Here is a 21,912-nt window from a genome sequence, read left to right on the forward strand (position 1 = left end):
GTATTTCCATGAAAAATTTGGGTTTGAAATGTAAACAGCTATTGATCCTCAAGTCTAATGGCACCTATGGAATTTGCTCCTGAAACAAGTGGGGATAAGAGGAGATCACAAAGCAATAGTGCGATGTGCTCATATTCAAATTTGTTGCTTAGGAAATAGGCTAGTCAGTGTTGCTTGAGATGTAGCCTACGTATGGCAATTATGTTCAGCCCCACACAGTAAACTGTAATAATCGACCCTGAAAGTGATGAAAGCATTGATCCCAGGGGATTGGTCCTTGTCTGAGAGCAAAGGATGCCGTCAATGGAAGATTGAAGAAGGCATTTCTTGCCACAGTTGTAATCTGTCCAGCGATAGGGAGGAGTCCAGTATCACCCCATTCATGGTCTGATACCCTCGAGGCCAGCGATGTTTGACTATTGGCCAATGACAAGAGGACAGGTGTGTATATATATTGTCCTAATTATTTTGTTCCATTTCTAGTTATGGTAGACAGTTTAAAAATCCCATACTTCTCAAATTACAATGATTTTACCATCAGTTTAAATATTAACGTCTTAATGATGTAGTCAGAAAAACAGGGACAGACTGTAAACACTACATTCGAAATAGCAGCTAAAAATCAATTGAAGACCAGAAAATAAATACATCAGTATGGCTGGAAAAGGGCAGTGCTTAATTTGTGCCAGGGCTGAGCCCGGTACCTCTAGGTTTACTGCGTCAGTTATGAAAGTAAAAAAATTGTTTGAGCCCCAGCACCTCCTTTCATTACAAATTAAGCACGGGAAAAGGATACTCTTACTTTATTCCATTGTATTCAAATAATGGCCTTGGGTAGGGGCCATGCAAACATGAAAAGGAACAAAAAAAAGAGTATGAAATCAGGAGCATCCCTAGAAAAATAGAGATGTAGCTCTCTATCAGCTGTAGTAGCAGATATCGGGGCAGAACCCAGTTTGGCAGCTAGCTTCTATCAAAGGGCTGCAGGGGAATGAAGAATCCAAAGCCCCCCTTACCTTGTGAATTTAAAGTCACTTCATCCCCTGCTCAAAAGGGAGCAGGAAAGAGGAGATGCATCCCATCTGATAAGAGAAGCCTCAATGGCCTCTGAAGCAAACTTACATTCCACAGTTTGAGTGCCGAAAGCCTCAGCTCCCCACTACCCACCTTTCCCCTGGCACTTTCTAAACATCAGTTCTCCATTTAGATACAAAAACCAGCAGCACACTGAAAGCCAGGGGGCAGCAGAAAATGAATTAAATGTATAGTAAAAGAAACAAGGAACACTGTGCTGTTTGGATTATTTTTTTTTTTATTTAATTCATTAGAAACCTCAATTTTTTTAACTGACTTTAATCTGCCACAGACTTTCTGAGGGAGTGGCTGCAAACACAGGGGACAGCACCACTACACTTAGGTTCATCTTAATGCAGAGCATGGGGCCTGGCTCCTGAGGTGCTTTGGAGAGCTGGTTTGAATCTTGTGGACTTCAGGGAAACCATGTTGGGAAGTAGGTGGGCTGGTGGCTTTGTGGTTGTAAGGGGGCTTGAAGAAGAGCAGACTAGAGGGGTAGGGCTTAGGTGGGACCAAAGAAGGGCCAGTTCACTTTAGGAAAAATGTAGCTTTCTTTTGCTGTGCCATGCCCCCCATTAGACTGCAAGATCTTAAGAGCAGGGAATGAGTCTATCTATATTTTCTATAAGGTTATACATTAAAAAAAGTAGTAAATAACAATGAAAATGATGTTAGAATGATAACCTTCCAAAAGAATGGAAGGGAGCTCTGCCACTCAAGTATTGGAAAATTTGAGTGGCTGAAGTGCTAGCAACAAATCAGCATTTGCAATGGGATAGATGAAAATCCTAGACTACTAGATCACTGCTGGAGGTGCTGCTTCTCTCTCCCATTCATTCCTTTGCACTTACAGTGTTCAGCTCCAGGGCAGTGCAATAATTCCAAGAGACTCTACAGTATGAAGAAGTTTACTAATCCCTGTCCAGGAGCTGAGAGATGAGAACTCCACTGTGAGTGGCTTTGGAGGTGATAGGGACAGGGAAGCAACTACAACAGAGGAAGGAAGTGGGAGGGAACAAATTGCTCCTTTCCTTGGCTTCTGTGAGGCCTTAGCATTTGAGTAGGATTCTGCCAGTTTTTCCCCACTCAGCTGGTGTGGTGTGATCCCTTCCCCCTCTGGGTCATGCTCTACCAGTGGGTACCTGCTTGCAGCCTACCTTACGATCACACCCACCAGCTAAGAAGCACTGTACTAAATGATCCAGTAGGTCTTTTCCATCTCTAATTTTTGCAATTTTTACAATCTAATATTTGAAATTTCTAAGGCAATGCAGTGATAGTTTCCCTAGAATTATAAACTTGTAAATTAGTTCAGCCACAGATATAACTGATCCCCTCTATTTGTACTACTGAGATCATTTAGACTAATTTTCAATATGAAAATCATGTAGCTATTTCGGTTTATGATTTTAGCTGAACATATTGGCTCCACCATCTTCAAAATTCCTAATTCTGGAGTGTAACCAAGATGATCTTTCTGCTCTGGAATTCAAAGCATGGCTAAATTAATTTTCCTTTACATATGAATTAGGATCAAGAGCAAATAGATACTAGCACAGGCCACACTGAGCATAAAAATCTTCCCTGTTGGAACTGGAACATTCACTGGGCTTGTAATAAAAAAGGAAGCTTATGGTTAATCTTCAAGTCTGAGGAGATTGGACTCAGCAGATGCAGCAGCCAGAACAGAGAGGCTTGTAAAGAGGTCTTGGCAACTGCTTTTCCCTCTTCTACTAGGGCCGTGAACTCAGGCTGAGAGCCCTGGGACAATGAGTCTTTAAATTTGGAAACTGCTGCCCAGGAATTAAAATTGTGCCTGTTTAGGGTCACCTGCTGGTTAACAATCAGTAATTGGAGGCCCCCAAAGGAGTAGACCTTCCTGCCAAAGAGGTCCAAACGTTTAGCCTCCTTGGCCTTGGGGGCCAGGGCTTGCTGGCCGTGACGCTCCTGTTTGTTCATGGCTGAGACGACCAGCAAACAGGGGTTCGGATGAGAAAAAAGGAAGTCGTATCCCTTAGAAGGGGCAAAGTACTTCCTCTCCACCCCCCTTGCCGTCGGTGCGCTGGAGGCTGGGGTTTGCCAGACCGTCTTGTAGTTAGACTGGATGGTCTGTATGAGCGGGAGCACAATTCTGGAGGGACCTGCAGGGCTTAGTATGTCCACCATAGGATCCTCCTGCTCCACCGTTTTCTCCGTCTATAGGTCCAAATTTTGGGTGACCCTGCAGAGCAGCTCCTGATGTGTCCTGTGGTTGATTGGGGAAGGCCCTGACGCCGCCGTGCCCGCCACAGCCTGGTTTGGGATGATGAGGAGGTGAGGGCCTGCTGAGCCGCCTCCATTTTTTTTCTTCCTGCCCTTCATCATATGTCAGGGGCACATCCGAGCCCTGCCTGGTAGATTGTCCCTGGGATGGCCCGGGGCTCGGTGCCACTTCCGCTGGCCGGTGTTCCGGAGAAGTGGCTGGCGGCCTGGATACCGTAGCCTCCTTGGGCATGGAGGGGTGTCTGTGTGGGGACCGGGACCGGTGCACTGAATGGCCAGACCTTGAAGCTCTGGAGGAGGTCCCTTGCTGCTGATGATCGGCCCAGGGTGTCCAAAAGGGCCATTGTCCCAGCGGTCCCCACTGGGGATGCCACACGGTCTGGGGCTCCCTGCTAGCCGGTGCTCTGCGGGCATAGCTGGAGCTACCTGAGTCGACCTCAGATTCCGAGGAGGCCAATCTCAAAGGCCAAGGCGGTGCCATGGCCTGGTGCCATCGGGGGGCTGGAGAGCGGCTTCTCCCTGACCGGGACTGTGATTGGTACCGATGCTCTCGGGACCGGGATCGCTGCCTTCTACCTGGAGCCGGGGGATTGCGGGTCTTATGTCCCCTTGGTGCCGGCTTAGTGGCGGTGCCAGGGAGCGGTGCGCCGGGGGAGCAGGTGCCGTGCGCTGGCTCAGTTCCGGTGCCATCGAGTCCCTCTGAGTCAAAGGTAGCTGGGAGTTCACGGAGACTGAGCTTGACCAGGACCAGTGCTGGGGAGGTGACCTCGAGCGGCGCACCATTGCCAGCCTGCTTCTGGACGGCACCCTTGGTGATGGCGCCGGAGGCTGCTCCTTGTCAGGGCGGGGACTTGCCGCTGACAGCTCGAGGAGGTCTTTTGCCACCTCAAAGGTGTCTGGCGTGGAGGGCTGTTCTAGGATGTCCTCCAGCCCTTCTTCTGCACTCGACCCACTTAGCCCAGGGCTCGACGGGCCTGCGGCGCTGGAGCTACTGGTGCTGGTGCATGTCCTGGGGCCGCACTGCCCTTTTGGGTGCTCAGTCCCTTGAGAGGCACCACCTTCTTATGTGGGGAGCGCCCTTCAGCTGCCCCTTTGACCTTACTGGAGAGGTCGAGCGGTGCCTGGGCTTGTCCTGTTGTTTCAGTGCCGCATGCTTGCGGTTCCCCACCGGTACCAGATCACGGATTGATACCGGAGCACTCTGCACCAAGGATACCAGCACCAAAGCCAGCTGGTCCACGGCCGCAAGTTGTAGTGCGGCCTCTATGAGCAACTGCTTGAGGCAAAAGTCTCTCTCTTTCTTAGTTCTTGGCTTAAAGGCCTTACAGATCTTGCAGCGCTCAGTCTGGTGCGCTTCCCCCAAACAACGGAGACACGAGTCGTGGGGATCACTAATCGGCATAGGCTTGCGGCACGTGGCACAAGCCTTAAACCCTTGGGCCTGTGGCATGCCGTGCAGCCCAGGGCTGGTGCTGGAAACAACTTCCAGACACCTAAAACAAAGGAAGCTTAACTATCTACTATTAAGAAATGCTAACTACTGATAACTGTTACAACTGTGCTAAAGGATCACTCACACGCGAGAGAGGAGTTGTTCCAACGCCACCACGGACGGTAAGAAGGAACTGAAGGGGGGTCGGGTCGACGGGGTATATATGCCCTGGCATGGAGGTGCTGCTCTGGCAGGCTCCCCTGCTGACCCGACAGGAGCCGCTAAGGGAAAAAGTTTCCGATGTCCGTGCATCCAGCGCGCACGTACCTAATGTGGAATGGATGTGAACAAGTACTTGAAGAAGAAGTACACTTGCCAGCTGGTAACACAGTTAGATACAATGCATTATCCATTTTGATGAAATAGCCTGGGTCTTGGAACAGCCAGCTAAAGCCACAAATAGGCATGGGAACAGTGTGAAAGATTTGGTCCTGTAGATGTAATATCAAAGCGCTCTGGAGATGTCTAGAGTGCATAGCTGCTTCTCCCTTTGTGAAGAATATGATTCAGGGAAGAACGTAGGTACATTTAATTGATTAATTTAAGTGGAAGATGGAAACCACTTTGGGAATGAATTTTGCATGAGGTCTCAGTACCACTTTGTCCTTACGAAACATATGGACTTGAACGTGAGTGCCTGCCACTTGCCAACTCTCCTGTCTGAGGCAATGGCCACCAAAAATACCATTTTGAGGGTGAGATGGTGGATGGAGCACTTCAAGAGAGGCTCAAAAGGACACTCCATCACAGCTTCAAAAGGATGATATTGAGGTCCCATCCTGGAGCAGATTCTCTGACTGGTAGGTAAGTGTGTGTTAGGCTTTTAAGAAACTTGAAAACTGATGGATGAGGGCAGTGGCACTGCCAAAGACGGCAAGCGAGCCAATTTTTAATGGCATGCTGCTGCCTGCCAGGACTCCAGCATGCCATTAAAAATCCTGCCCAGCCTGGCTCGCTTTCCTCTGCCCTCCGCTCCTCTCACGGGGAGCAGAAGCATAGGCGTGCGTACGGGGTGGGCAAATAGCCCCACTCTCCCGGAGCGCCCAGCTGAGCACAGCAAGCCACCAGCTCCTCCCCCGCCTTCCCCCCGCCCCCGGAGCTCTGTCAGCGCTGCGTGCTCCTGCGGGGCAGTGTTTGGCTCTGCGGGGAGGCAGACACGCTCCCCACTCAACCGGAGCCATGCCGCCCCACGCGCAGCACTCTGAGAGGCGGGGCTGCGTATCTGGCTCTGCTTGGAGCCTCATGGTAAGGGGGCCGGGGGAGTTGGATAAGGGGTGGGGGCGGTCAGGGGACAGAGTAGGTTGGATGGGAGTGGGATCCCGGGCAGGGTGGTTAGGAGTGGGGGGGGGGTCTGTGGAGGGGACAGTTAGGGAGCAGGGGGGTTGGATGGGGCATGGGAGTCCCTGGGTCTGTCAGGGGGTGGGGGTGAATAGGGGTCAGGGCAGGGAGCAAGGAGGGTCCTGGGGGGGCAGTTATGGTGGGGGTCTCTGGAGGGGTTGGTCAGGGGACAAGAAGCAGGGGGGTTGTATGGGTCGGGAGTTCTGGGGGTCCTGTCAGGGGGCAGGGAGCAGTTGGATAGGCATGAGAGTCCCGGGGGACTGTCTGGGGGCGGGGGGGGGGTGGATAAGGGTCAGGGCAGTCAGGGGACAGGTAGGGGGTAGGGTCCTAGGGGGGCAGTCAGGGGACAAGGAGCAGGGAGGCTTAGATGGGGGGTGGAGTTCTGGGGGGCAGTTAGGGGCAGGGGTCCCAGGAGGGCGTAGTCAGGGGACAAGGAGCAGGGGGGGTTGGAGGTTCTGAGGGGGGCAGTTACCCAGCCCTCTGCCCTGAGTCCTGACCTCCCTCCCACACACACCCAACCCTCTGCCCTGAGCCCCGCACCCCCCCCAAGCCCCTGCCCTGAGCCTCCCTCATATACACCCAGCCCTCTGCTTGACTCCTTCACCACCACCCCCCCACAACCCCAGCCCTGACTCTGGCACCCCCACACATAGCCCCCCCCCTCTGCCCTGACACCTGCACCCAGCCCTCTGCCCTGACTCTTGCACCCCCCCACATCCCCACCCCCACCCTGAGCACCAAACGGGAGCTCCTGAACCCCACCCCACATTCCCACCTGCACCTCTCGCATCAAATGGGAGCTGCCCAGGTAAGTGCTCCACACCCAAACCTCCTGCCCCAACTCTGAACCCCCTCCCTCATTCTAGCTCCTGGCCAGACCCTTCACCCCCAGCCCTGTGCTCAGTGCACTCCCATCCTCAGTTCAGTGCAGAGAGAGGAAGAGAATGGGCCAGAACCAGGGAGAAAGTAGGTACCCACTGGATGTGGGCAGGGCCAGGACCCAAGATTGGGATGGAGGCTTTCTTGCTTTGTAATAGGATTTCTTGAACAGAGCAGTCCTCCATGGTGCTTCACCAGCCAACATTCAGGCCATCAATTGTAGGGACTGTAGGGCTGGGTGGAAAACCTGGCCCTGAGCCAGAAAAAATAAGTCTGGTTGGCCTGGAAGCTTGATCAGTGACTATGTGGACAGCTGCAAAAGGTCTGTCAGCCAGAACTGTACTGGCCAGTAGGGAACTGTGAGGATGAGTGTGTCCTGGCTTTGGCAGTCACCCTGGGGATTAGTAGCACTGGTCGGAAGGCATATAGGAGGCCTTAATTCCACTGTAGGCATCTGACAATGATCCAAGTCTCATGCTGCCTCCAGAACCGAAATTTGTACTGGTCCTTAGTGGGAAATAGGCCTATCAGTGGCATCCCCCATGGACTTGGTGATGGACCTCAGCAGTGACCACTCATGATTGGTGACAGACTGTCTTCTCAGGAAGTTCACCAGGTCATTGCTGTCCTCTCGGGGAGTGCAGCTACTGGGATTATGCCTTCTGGCACCATTTCCACAGCTTGACTGTTTCTCTGCAGCAGGGAGAAGAGCATGCTTGTTTATGTAGTGAGTGGTGCATCTGGTTCCATGTTCTCAGAAGGAATTTTTGCAGGCACATTTGGAGAAACCTCAGGGATGAAGACAAAGGTTTAACTCTTGATTTTCACCCTAGTTGTTCATTAGCAATACTAATTGCTGCCCTGAAAAGGTGAGGCTTGCCTCAGTATCTGAAGTGGGATCCTCACTGACACATACTCAAAGAAGCTGTTTTTACAGATCAAGATCATCTGTATTTCTGAACTGTAAGGTCTAAGCTGGGCTACCAAGTTTCAATGCACCTTGTTTGCTCATTATTTTAGTGCATGTGTGTGTGGAGAAATGGAGAAGTCTGGCAGACTTCACTACTGACTTAATGACTCACATTGGTTTTTATTATTGCTGCTCACATCTGCTGGAGAGAATATGTTGCCAATCAAGTGAAGAGCCAATGTAAAGGCTTGATTTAGTATAAAAATGGTTACCTACCTTTCTGTAACTCTTGCTCTTTGAGGTGTGATACACATGTCCACCTACAACACTGTAGGTGTGTTTGCACCTCATGCACAGTTGTCAGAGAACTTTTCCTCTCAGTGGTACCTGAACAGTGATTGTAGGACAATCCATCCAAAATTGGCATTGGCCCTGGACTGACAGGAAATGGCATAATGAGATGCAAAAATGTGGACTGATGACCAAGTCACTGCTTTACAAATATCTATGATAAGCATTTGTGCCAAGAAAGCCACCAAAGTTGCCTGTGCTTTAGTAGCATGCACCAATACTCTATCTGGTGGGGCTATATTACCCAACTGGTAGCATAAATGAATGCACAAAGAGATCCAGGATGAGATTCTCTGAGCGGAAACTGTTTGGCTCTTAGCCCTGTTTGCAACTGCAATGAACAACTGCATGGACGATCTAAAGTACTTAGTAGATTCCAGGTAGAAAGCTACAGCTCACCTTACATCCAATGAATTAAGTGTCTCTTGCGCCTAGGGTTTTGAGAAGATCATTGGAAAAGAGATTGCCTGGCTAACATGCAAATTCGAAACTACCTTCATGAGGCTGGACATAAAACTTTTTCCTTATGGAAAACTGTATAGGGAGGCTCAGACATTAGGACTCTCAACTTGCCCATGCTTCTAGCTGAGGTAATCACAACTAAAAATGTTACCTTCATAAAGAGGTGGAGCAAAAAAATAAGTTGCAAAGGGTTCAAATGGTTGTCCCATTAACTTTGCTAGGACCAAATTCACATTTCAAGGAGGGATAGGACTTGCACATGTGGGTAGAATCTGATCGAGCACTTTAGGAATCTGGTAACAATGGGGCTGGAGAAAAGGGATCTACTATCCACCAAGGTATGGAAGGCTGAGATAGCTGCCACATGTACTCTTATAGAGCTAATCTCCAAACTCTGATGTTTTAGGTATAGAAGATAGTCCAGTACAAGGTTCGGGGGGCATGCTCTGGGGATACACCTACCTGCAGGACCAAATGGAGAAGCACATCCATTTGGTCAGGTAAGTGCCCCTAGTTGAAAGTTTTCTACTATTCAGAAGCACATCCTGGACGTTCTTATAACAGGATCTTTCGTTTGGGTAGGGGAGGCAGAACTTGTTGGGATTGGGGATAGAGAGCTCAAAACCGGGGCTGGTGGTACCAGGAGCTCATTGGAGACTTGCCCCTTGACTGCACCAGCCTTTACTGAGGCATGGGAGGTTATGGTACCATGAGTTTTTGACACACAGAGGTAGGTGCTGCAGGCCCATCAGTACTAACTGCAAACCTTCTTGCACCACCAGGGATAGCAGCACCAAGAGGCTAAGCAGGTCCCTCTGGGGTGGTTGGGGGTGGCAATGACTGATGACTCTGCTGCAGAGCTCTTTCAGGGAACGCCTTTGATGATCCTGGCATAGGCTCAGGTGGCAGCGATCCCTTCTTCTTAGCTGAAGAATGCTCCTGCAAGAGACTCTTCCCCCAAATGTCTCAGAGTCTCTGCTTCTACTAAGTTTTAACACTGACACCCCTGAACATAGTACTGAGTCTGAGGAGGGTCTAAACCTTTTCTTTCATACAGGCAAATGGGACCAAGGAACTGCAGACATCTCTGGTGTGCTCTGTACCATGGGAGGGGGAGGGGGGCAAAGTGCTGCCTCCATGAGCAAAAGTTTGAGCCTAGCCACTCTGTCTTTGAGCAGGGCTTAAATTCCTCACAAATGTGACATTTATCACTTATTCAGGATTCTCCCAAACATTTCAAACAGGCCAGATGTGGGTCACTGACCAGCATAGGTTTAGCGCAAGTGTGGCAGGACTTAAAACCTGGTGAGTGTGGTATGGTTCCAATACCGATCCCAGTATCAAAAGATGAAAACTAGTCCAAAAAGACCTAAAAATAAAATCTATCACTAAAACTAACTTAAAGTTAACTACTTCCTAACAATAAGAAGGTATAGAGACAAAGGATTGAGAGAAGCTTATGACAAGTCTGAAATTGCTCCAACAACTGTCACTGGCAGTAAGAAGGAAATGAGGGGAGTCAGGGGCAGCTTGGCCCTCTTGTGACAGAGTGCTCAAGCCACCCTGGTGGGTACTGCTGAGGGAAAAAGTTTTCTGATAACTGTGCACTAGGTGCATCCACACCTTCAGTGAAATGGACATGTGCAAGCACTCAAAGAAGCAGCAGCATTCCCATGGATAAACCGTCACCTGAGAAGAGGAAGGAGAATGAGCCACTCCCCGCCCTCCCAACTAGCTCAGACATGAGCACTTGGCCCAGATCATGTTTGCTTCCCAGCTTGAACCTGAAGTAGTTCCTGTAAGACACAGACAATGAGTTGTAGAAGCAAGCAACTCAAAGGTTAAGAGTTCTGAAACAATTCTGATGGCTGAAAGATGGTATTATGGTACCTACCTGGAGACACCAAATGGACTCTGATCCTTTGTATCAGGTGAGTCTTGGAAGACCTAGAATAAGGCAAGGATCCAGGGAGGATAAAGAAATAGCAGGAATAAAACTCTCCTTTTTAAGGTCTTTGCTGTATCAAGATGAGTACCCAAAGTTAGTGGATGCTGACAATTTTGGCCTTAACCTCTCTGTGCCTCAGTTCCTCAGCTGTAAAATGGGGATAACATCACCACCCCACCTCACAGGGAAGATAAATTCATTAATGTTTGTAAAACACTCAGATACTATGGGGAATACACTATAGGAATATTCATGAGTAAGGCTGGGAGTTTGTCATGGAGATCACAGAAGTCACTGATTCCGTGACTTTCTGGGACCTCCATGACTTCTGCAGTGGCAGTTGTGGTTGGCCCAGGGACTGCCTGAGCTGCTCAGGCAGTCCCTGGAATGGCCACACTGGCCGCTGCTGGGGCAGTCTCGGGCCACAGCGCCCCTTTCCCCCGCAGCAGCAGAAATTTGGGTAGGGGGCTCAGAGGGTTGGGGCACAGGAGGGGGTGAGGGATCTGGGCGGCACTTACTTTGGGGGGCGCTCCCCAGAAGTGGTGACATCCCTCAGTTCCTAGGCAGAGGTGCGGCCAGGGGACTCTGTGTGCTGACTCCGCCTGCAGGCGCCACCCCTGCAGCTCCGGTTGACCGCAGTACCAGACCAATGGGAACTGTGGAGCCAGTACTTGGGGCAGAGGCAACACACAGAGCTGCCTGGCCACGCCTCTCCCTAGGAGCAAAGTGAGAGGGATGTCGCTGCTTCCGGGGAGATGCAGAGTCAGGTAGGGAGCCTACCAGCCTTGCCCGCCCCCAGCAGCGGTGGGGGTCCCAGGCCTTGTACCACCATCCCCCCAGAACCCATGGCATGTCCCAGGCCTCCCCTCCCACCCCAAGATTTAGTCAGGGGTAGATAGTACAAGACAGGTCACAGGCCGAGAGTTTTTGTTTACTGCCCATGACCTGTCCATGACTTTTACTAAAAATACCCATGACTAAAACACAGCCTTACTTGTGAGAAAATTAATAATTCTGCATTCAGTGCAGAATTTGGATGGTGTGCATTACATAACTCCTAGGGCTAAATACTGAATGATGAGGATAAAAGGGAATACTGAATGGTTACCCTTTCAGTGAGCACTGTCCACCCTAGTGAATGAAGCTGGGGTCCATGGGAAAAATAGTATGTGGCCATGTAATTAAAGACTATCACAATGAATACACACAAGGGGGCTGAATTAAGATTGCACGAACAACTTTAAAAAATGGTATTTCCTAAATTGTGAGTGCTTGAGTTTGCACTCTTTTGCAAATGTTTAGCTTTGTGGTGCAGTAAAGTGCCAACTAGTGAGGTATTATTGTAAAAGTTCTTTTAAATACTACAAAACATTGTAGATGGTTTCTTCCTTATCTTTGAATATTTAATATGTACAAGTTTCTAAAAGTTTTCTATTTGAAATTCACAGATTGTCAGCATATCTGTTAATTTTGTCATTACAAGCTTTCACTATATGTTAAACCTCTCAGTTATGACTGCAAAAACAACATGATTCATTATTAAAACAGCAAAGTTAAAATTAATAATTTTAATACATTGTGTGTCTTTAATTATGGAAGTACTGGATGTGCTTGCAGATCCATAGTTAAGGTTGAGTTGAGTTCTGCACTTAAAGCAGGGATTCAATCTTTTTGTCATGTATGAAGAATGCAGTGAATCTTCCTTCTATACTCAGAAAAAATAATGTAATTTTGGGGAACTCTCCAAAAATTTACAAGTAGATAAATTAGCTTGAGTTAAAATTGATGCTTTAAGAAATTGAGCACCCTGTCTCAGACCCATTTTTGTCCTGATTGATTTTAATAACCAAATAATGCAACCTCTTCAAACTTTCCCATAAAGTTACAACTTACTGAAATCTAGTATATTGGCCACACCTGAAGAATTTTGTTAAGAATTAACATTCCTTTTTTGCCATTATTCTTCATAATGGTAAATTTCTTCCTCATCAGAAATTGACAAATGTTTTTCTCAGAGAACTTCACAAAGAACTGCTTTCTTTCAAAATGGTTGCCATCTTCTATTGTTCCCAATGGGAACGAGACTAAAGGCTCCCTTAGCAAAAATAACCATCTCCACCCTTGGCAACAATGAGAGTGAAGCCTAGGTATTTCAGGGAAGATGATAGCCCCTAGATGTTTAAGGACCTTAGAACATCCAGCTCCAGTAGTATCTTATGTATGGCTCTTTCTGAATTTTCAGCAGTGATGTCTTTGATCAGTGGATAGGTAGATCAGAAAATTTGTTACTTGATGATTTAATATCTATGACCACCAACCTAGGTTGTTTTCCTATGAATAGGATCCAAAGGTGGCTAAACTCTTTGTCTAATAACCTTTTCTTTCATTATACCTCTTCCAATGGCCACCTCAAATGTTTGTAAAGCTGTATAAATAACTTCTCAAATTTGGTCATCAGTGAAAATTCAACTTCAACTTTACTATTACTGATAAACTTCTAATGATCACCCACAACAAAATTGCTATTAGTCAATTACTACATCACTTTTTCTGGGTGGTATGAGCTAGCAGTCTTGACTCAGAAAGGAAGTGATTGGGTAACATTTTCAATTCTGTTTCTTAACTTATGAAGTAGCAAAATGCTTTCAGCTTATGATTTTTCCATTACAATGAGGAATATAAAGTGTAGCCTATAGAACCTCTCTGTTTGTAGGAGTTGGGTAAACATCTTTGTGATCTTAAGACTAATGCCTAGATCGTCACAAAGGTAAATTTCAGTTTGGAGATGAAAACAGTCTCATACTATAATAGCTTTGTAATTGGTCCATTTCAGAGGAAAGATAAATGAAGATGATTTCCTATCCATCTGTTTTCATCTTCTTGGCCCTGAATCCAGGTCATGTCTAAATGCTTTCCAAGACTGAAACATATCATCCATTATATAAAGAGTTTCCTCTTTGAACAAAAAGGGTGAGGTACTTGGAATTGAAGACTACACAGGAGCTGATTGGATAGATTGGGATTTCACACATCAACAATTTGATCTGAACATGGACTAGAGGAGGGGCTACAGAGTACTTATTCAAATTCTTGTCGCCCATAGATGCTGGTGTACACCTGATCAGAAATCTTTCTTCCACTATTAACTAGAGATTGTCTCGATATAATGTGCTCGAGAGAAATAATATGGTTTTAGAGGAAAGTTTCAGGGTCTTTTTTGCTTCATTGAAATTGTTAGTGGAACAGTCTATTCCCAATCAATTTCCCTTTCTAATAAAGGTTTATGTTTGATTGGATCCTTACTCTTCAGATTCAATAACTTGAAAATTATTGAAGAGATGGAATCAGAACCCAGAGCCTGAGCTGAGCCCTCAATACCTCTTGAGGATACTGGTAGGTCTCCCATCTTATTTACTTTGAGTCCCAACGATAAAAGTGACACAGACCAAGGAGCCCGAAGAAGAATGCTCTCCTCCTCCGAGACATCTTAAATATGTTGTTCCAAAATGGACATTTAGGTCAAACCCTGCATCACCAAATTCAATAGGAATTTTGATTAACTTCAGTTGGGCAGGATCACCCCCTTTATATTGCATATCTTTTAATGCCTGATCCCTTCTCCTGCTTCTCCATCCTGAGAAGAGAGAGAGGCCACAAAGCCACTAAATCTAAATTTTACAAGGGGGGAAAAAAAAGATTAACTATAAAAATTTCTCGCTCAGATAAATAACTTCCTGACTATAATGATACCACAACTGAAAAGAGCTCCAGGACCAAGTGAAAGAAAAGGAACTGAAGGGCATTTGAGACTGGACCACTCATAATCTTGGTCAGTGCCATGGTAGATACATATGTGGCTCCAGGATTAATGTGCTTAATAGTTCAAGGATTCACAAGCCATTGCATGTGACTAATTGATCATCAGCTGCACAGGTGGATTCATGAAGGATTTTTTTTCCACCTAAGAATCTGCTGCTCTAATCCTAAAACAATAAGGCATTTAACATACATCAAATGCTTCAAAGACCTCATCGCTAGGGTTTATAACCAATTCTAAAGAAACATTTATTAATGCCAATTGCATTGTCTACCAAAGATAGTGTCAAAATCAAGGCCATCCAAAAGCACTAGCTTATTTTACTAAAGGGAGACAAAAATGTTTTTCAAGCCTCAGTGCCTCTGCTTTCAAAGAGATATGCTCTAGATTACTCCAGTGTATGAAATTTGTTTCAGTTTAGAACCAGTTGAGGTACAAGCAAATGAGAAACAGACCTGCTTCATTTCTTATATCTGATCAATGGTATGTGGTTTTCTGCTACAGTAACTTACATCATCTCAGGATGTTTCTCTCTAGAGCACACTGACTCATAACCTGAGTTTGTTGAGTATTTAACATTAAAGAATAAAATAAATCCCAGCAAAACAAAATACACATAGCCTTTGCTCTACAGTTTTCAGCGTGTGGGCTCACCCTGATCTAAATCTAAAAAGCTTTTCTATCTGACATTAAAAGAGACTTTAACACAAGCCTTTAAATATGTTTTTATATCCTACAACTCATTATGATAAAGCTTTTAATAAGAGGCCTAATTTCACACTAAGTACCTTTAAAATTACTGAGTTTTACATTTTTGTAATCTACACTGTAGCTATTTAAACAACCTCAAGAATTGTGCAAAGAGGTGTGCCATAACTGATATTAAGAAATGTTAGTAGTCAAGACTTCATTTAATTATGGCCTGAGGATACCAAACCATGTCCTGGGAGATGTCAACTATACTAATTCACTTAAGTTTGGGGATTAATATTTTTTGGCAGAAATCCTAAACAGAATAACATTTCATATAGATTTTAGTCATTAGTGTATGTATATTTTCATTGGTTTTGATGTGAAAACTCCACAAAAAGGAACTAAGCTGTATCAGAAATTTGCAGTTCAGTTTTAACAGACCTGATACAACTGGATTCATTTTCTTAAGGTGACAAAACAGGAGCTAACCAGGTTTCAAAGTGGCTACATCAGACATACCTTTATGTTATTACTGTAAAATATTCACTTACAATGTTTTCCCCTGTAGTTAAACAATATAAGAGGGGAAGTGTAGTCTAGTGAATAGACAATCAGACTGGGATATAAGCATTCTGGGTTCTGATTCCATCTCTGCCACTGACTCAATACATGATTATGGTTAAATCACTTACCTTCTCTTTGATTAAGCTTCTTGATATATAAGATGGAGATAAAAATTACCTACCTTAGTTGCAAGACTTAATGTCTATTAAGACATGACCTGGATTCAGGGTTGAGATCCCAATGCCTGAATGATGCAAAACAGTGTCGCTGGTACATGTCGTCAGGCCCCTCCCCCTCCGTCAGAGCACCGGCAGACAAAAGATTCACGCCTTTTTACCTGGGTTACCTGTGCAGACAACATACCATGGCAAGCATGGAGCCCGCTCAGATCAGCTCACCGTCACCATATGTCATCTGGGTGCCGGCAGACGTGGTACTGCATTGCTACACAGCAGTAGCAGCTAACTGCCTTTTGGTGGTAGACGGTGCAGCATGACTGGTAGCCGTGGGGCTGGCAGCCGTAGGGCTGCATTGCACCAGCCCCTTGCCTTTTGGTAGAAGATGGTATATTACAACTGGGGTATCCGTCGTCATCGTACTGCAGTGGCTGTCAATCATGGGCACCTGGGCAGACATGCAACTGTCTCGATGATGATGGCTATCAGTCGTAGTATGCTATTTTCTGCCAATCACCCAGTATTGTCTGCTAAGCACCCAGAAGAGGCCGAGGGCAATCTGGGTGCTGGCAGACGTGGGGCTGCATTGCTACAGAGCAGCAGCCCCTTGCCTTTTGGTAGAAGATGGCATATTACGATTGATATCCATCGTCGTCGTACTGCAGTGGCTATCAGTCATGCTGCACCATCAGCTGCCAGCTTAAGATGTAAAACATAGATTTGTTCTGTATTCATGTGCTTCCCCTCCCTCCGTGAAATCAACGGCCTGCTAAACCCAGGGTTTTGAGTTTAATCTTTGGGGGGACCATTCTGTGTGACAGTTGTTTGTGTTTCTCCCTGATGCACAGCCACCTTTCTTGATTTTAATTCCCTGTACCTGTACGCCATGTCGTCACTCGGCCCTCCCTCCCTCCTTCCCCTGGTCCGTCAGATACTAGTTTCGCGCCTTTTTTCAGACCAGGCGCCATAGCTAGCACTGGGATCATGGAGCCCGCTCAGATCACCACGGCAATTATGAGCACTATGAACACCACGCGCATTGTCCTGGAGTATATGCAGAGCCATGACATGCCAAAGCGAAACCCGGACCAGCCGAGGAGGCGATTGCAGCGCGGCGACGAGAGTGATGAGGAAATTGACATGGACATAGACCTCTCACCAGGCACAGGCCCCAGCAATGTGGAAATCATGGTGTTACTGGGGCAGGTTCATGCCGTGGAACGCCGATTCTGGGCACGGGAAACAAGCACAGACTGGTGGGACCGCATCGTGCTGCAGGTGTGGGACGATTCCCAGTGGCTGCGAAACTTTCGCATGCGTAAGGGCACTTTCATGGAACTTTGACTTGCTTTCCCCTGCCCTGAAGCGCCAGAATACCAGGATGAGAGCAGCCCTCACAGTTGAGAAGCGAGTGGCGATAGCCCTGTGGAAGCTTGCAATGCCAGACAGCTACCGGTCAGTCGGGAATCAATTTGGAGTGGGCAAATCTACTGTGGGGGCTGCTGTGATCCAAGTTGCCAGGGCAATGAAAGACCTGGTGATATCAAGGGTAGTGACTCTGGGCAACGTGCAGGCCATAGTGGATGGTTTTGCTGAAATGGGATTCCCAAACTGTGATGGGGCCATAGACGGAACCCATATCCCTATCTTGGCACCGGAGCACCAAGCCACCGAGTACATAAACCGCAAGGGGTACTTTTCAATGCTGCTGCAAGCTCTGGTGGATCACAAGGGACGTTTCACCAACATCAATGTGGGATGGCCGGGAAAGGTACATGATGCTCGCGTCTTCAGGCACTCTGAACTGTTTCGAAAGCTGGAGGAAGGGACTTTCTTCCCGGACCAGAAAGTAACCGTTGAGGATGTTGAAATGCCTATCGTGATCCTTGGGGACCCAGCCTACCCCTTAATGCCATGGCTCATGAAGCCGTACACAGGCAGCCTGGACAGGAGTCAGGACCTGTTCAACTACAGGCTGAGCAAGTGCCGAATGGTGGTGGAATGTGCATTTGGACATTTAAAAGCGCGCTGGCGCAGCTTACTGACTCGCTCAGACCTCAGCGAAAAGAATATCCCCATTGTTATTGCTGCTTGCTGTGCGCTCCACAATATCTGTGAGAGTAAGGGGGAGACATTTATGGCGGGGTGGGAGGTTGAGGCAAATCGCCTGGCCGCTGATTACGTGCAGCCAGACACCAGGGCGGTTAGGGGAGCACAGCAGGGTGCCGTGCGCATCAGAGAAGCTTTGAAAACGAGTTTTGTGACTGGCCAGGCTACGGTGTGAAACTTCTGTTTGTCTCTCCTTGATGAGCCCTCCGCCCCCCCCACCCGGTACACTCTACTTCCCTGTAAACCAACCACCCCACCCTCCCCTCCCCACTTCGAGCACCGCTTGCAGAGGCAATAAAGTCATTGTTATTTCACATTCATGCATTCTTTATTAATTCAATCACACAACTAGGGGGATAATTGCCAAGGTAGCCCGGGATGGGTGGGGGAGGAGGGAAGGAAAAGGACACACTGCATTTTAAAACTTTAACTCTTATTGAAGGCCAGCCTTCTGATGTTCTGGCAATCATCTGGGGTGGAGTGACCGGGTGGCCGGAGGCCCCCCCACCGCGTTCTTGGGCGTCTGGGTGAGGAGGCTATGGAACTTGGGAAGGAGGGCTGTTGGTTAAACAGGGGCTGTAGCGGCGGTCTCTGCTCCTGCTGCCTTTCCTGCAGCTCAACCATACGCTGGAGCATATCAGTTTGATGCTCCAGCAGCCAGAGCATCGACTCTTGCTTTCTGTCTGCAAGCTGACGCCACCTATCATCTTCAGCCCACAACTTGCTCTGTTCATCCTGCGATTCAGCCCGCCACCTCTCCTCTCGTTCATATTGTGCTTTTCTGATGTCTGACATTGACTGCCTCCACGCATTCTGCTGTGCTCTTTCAGCGTGGGAGGACATCTGGAGCTCCGTGAACATATCGTCCCGTGTCCTCCCTTTTCTCTGTCTAATGTTCACTAGCCTCTGTGAAGGAGAAACATTTGCAGCTGCTGGAGGAGACGGAAGAGGTGGTTAAAAAAGACATTTTAGAGAACAATGGGTACACTCTTTTGTTACAAGGTCGCATTTTTCCTCTTATAGTGAGGGACTGCCGGTTTGGTGTGAGAGATCACTCACGCAGTGCCAGGCAACAGATTTTGGCTTCCAGGCAGCCATGGTAAGCCACAGTCTTTTGGCTTTTTTAACCTTCTTAACATGTGGGAATGGTTTCAAACAGCAGCACCCTCATTTCCCATATCAAGGATGAATTGGGTTGGCCATTTAAAATGGGTTTTCAATGTAAGAGGGGCTGCGGTTTCCGGGTTAACATGCAGCACAAACCCAACTAACCACCCTCCCCCACACACCCAATTCTCTGGGATGATCAGTTCACCTCTCCCCCCACCGCGTGGCTAACAGCGGGGAACATTTCTGTTCAGCAGAGCAGGAACGGGCACCTCTGAATGTCCCCTTAATAAAATCACCCCATTTCAACCAGGTGACCGTGAATGATATCACTCTCCTGAGGATAACAAAGAGCGATAATGAAAGGTTTCAGAGTAGCAGCCGTGTTAGTCTGTATCCGCAAAAAGAAGAACAGGAGGACTTGTGGCACCTTAGAGACTAACAAATTTATTAGAGCATAAGCTTTCGTGGACTACAGCCCACTTCTTCGGATGCATATAGAATGGAACATATATTGAGGAGATATATATACACACATACAGAGAGCATAAATACTAAAGCAAATACTCACCAGCAACCACACATCACTGAACAAAACCACTAACCCAGGAACCTATCCTTGTAACAAAGCCCGATGTCAACTCTGTCCACATATCTATTCCAGTGACATCATCATAGGACCTAATCACATCAGCCATACCATCAGGGGCTCGTTCACCTGCACATCTACCAATGTGATATATGCCATCATGTGCCAGCAATGCCCCTCTGCCATGTACATTGGCCAAACCGGACAGTCTCTACGCAAAAGAATTAATGGACACAAATCTGACATCAGGAATCAAAATACTCAAAAACCAGTGGGAGAACACTTTAACCTGTCTGGTCATTCAGTGACAGACCTGCGGGTGGCTATATTACAACAGAAAAACTTCAAAAACAGACTCCAACGAGAAACTGCTGAGCTAGAATTGATATGCAAACTAGACACAATCAACTCCGGTTTGAATAAGGACTGGGAATGGTTGAGCCATTACAAACATTGAATCTATCTCCCCTTGTAAGTATTCTCACACTTGTTATCTAACTGTCTGTCTGTACTGGGCTAGCTTGATTATCACTTCAAAAGTTTTTTTTCTCTTAATTAATTGGCCTCTCAGAGGTGGTAAGACAACTCCCACCTGTTTATGCTCTCTGTATGTGTGTATATATATCTCCTCAATATATGTTCCATTCTATATGCATCCGAAGAAGTGGGCTGTAGTCCACGAAAGCTTATGCTCTAATAAATTTGTTAGTCTCTAAGGTGCCAAAGAGCGATAAGGAATGGATGTTGTCTGCATGCCAGCAAACACCGGGACCATATGCTACAATGCTTTGTTATGCAATGATTCCAGACTACGTGCTACTAGCCTGGCGTGGTAAAGTGTCCTACCACGGCGGACGGGATAAGGCAGCCCTCCCCAGAAACCTTTTGCAAAGGCTTTGGGAGTACATGAAGGAGAGCTTTCTGGAGATGTCCCTGGAGGATTTCCGCTCCATCCCCATACAAGTTAACAGATTTTTCCAGTAGCTGTACTGGCCGCGATTGCCAGGGCAAATTAATCATTAATCATTAAACACGCTTGCTTTTAAACCATGTGTAATATTTACAAAGGTACACTCACCAGAGGTCCCCTGTGTGCCCTCAGGGTCTTGGGTGAGTTCGGGGGTTACTGGTTCCAGGTCCAGGGTGACAAACATATCCTGGCTGTTGGGGAAACCGGTTTCTCCGCTTCCTTGCTGCTGTGAGCTACCTCCATCCTCATCTTCCTCGTTCCCCGAACCCTCTTCCCTGTGTGTTTCTCCAGTGAGGGAGTCATAGCACACGGTTGGGGTAGTCGTGGCTGCACCCCCTAGAATGGCATGCAGCTCCGCATAGAAGCGGCAAGTTTGCGGCTCTGTCCCGGACCTTCTGTTTGCTTCTCTGGCTTTGTGATAGGCTTGCCGTAGCTCCTTAATTTTCACGCGGCACTGCTGTGCGTCCCTGTTATGGCCTCTGTCCTTCATGGCCTTGGAGACCTTTTCTAATACTTTGCCATTTCTTTTACTGCTACGGAGTTCAGCTAGCACTGATTCATCTCCCCATATGGCGAGCAGATCCCGTACCTCCTGTTCAGTCCATGCTGGAGCTCTTTTGCGATCCTGGGACTCCATCATGGTTACCTGTGCTGATGAGCTCTGCGTGGTCACCTGTGCTCTCCACGCTGGGCAAACAGGAAATGAAATTCAAACGTTCGCGGGGCTTTTCCTGTCTACCTGGTCAGTGCATCTGAGTTGAGAGTGCTGTCCAGAGCGGTCACAATGAAGCACTGTGGGATACCTCCCGGAGGCCAATAACGTCGAATTTCGTCCACACTACCCCAATTCCAACCCGCAAAGGCCGATTTTATCGCTAATCCCCTCGTCGGAGGTGGTGTAAAGAAACCGGTTTAAAGGGCCCTTTAAGTCGAAAGGGCTTCGTCGTGTGAACGTGTCCAGGCTTAATTCGATTTAACGCTGCTAAAGTCGACCTAAACTGGTAGTGTAGACCAGGCCTTAGTTCTCAGTACCATGGTGAGACTAAACGTAAAAAAAAAATCAATAGCCAAAGTACTTAAATAAAATAAATAAATAATCAAAACCTAAACTACTGCTAATACCATCTAAGCTACAAAGGAAGCAGGACACAGAAGCCCCTCTTTTTTTTTT

The 21,912-nt window shown here is 47.3% G+C and overlaps 1 protein-coding gene across 1 annotated transcript; it reads right to left on the reverse strand.

Annotated features, from left to right (window-relative positions):
• Nucleotides 1-18,391: 18,391 nt before the first annotated feature.
• On the reverse strand, nucleotides 18,392-21,526 carry LOC135972379 (uncharacterized). The gene is made up of 2 exons (XM_065550238.1): nucleotides 20,850-21,526; nucleotides 18,392-19,007 (listed from the first exon to the last, which is right to left on the reverse strand). The coding sequence occupies exons 1-2, from the start codon at nucleotides 21,379-21,381 to the stop codon at nucleotides 18,502-18,504; spliced, it is 1,038 nt and encodes a 345-aa protein (XP_065406310.1). The 5' UTR covers nucleotides 21,382-21,526; the 3' UTR covers nucleotides 18,392-18,501.
• Between the last annotated feature and the right edge of the window lie 386 nt (nucleotides 21,527-21,912).

Source organism: Chrysemys picta, chromosome 6 (genome assembly GCF_011386835.1).
Source record: "Chrysemys picta bellii isolate R12L10 chromosome 6, ASM1138683v2, whole genome shotgun sequence".
Taxonomy (NCBI): Eukaryota; Metazoa; Chordata; order Testudines; family Emydidae; genus Chrysemys; species Chrysemys picta.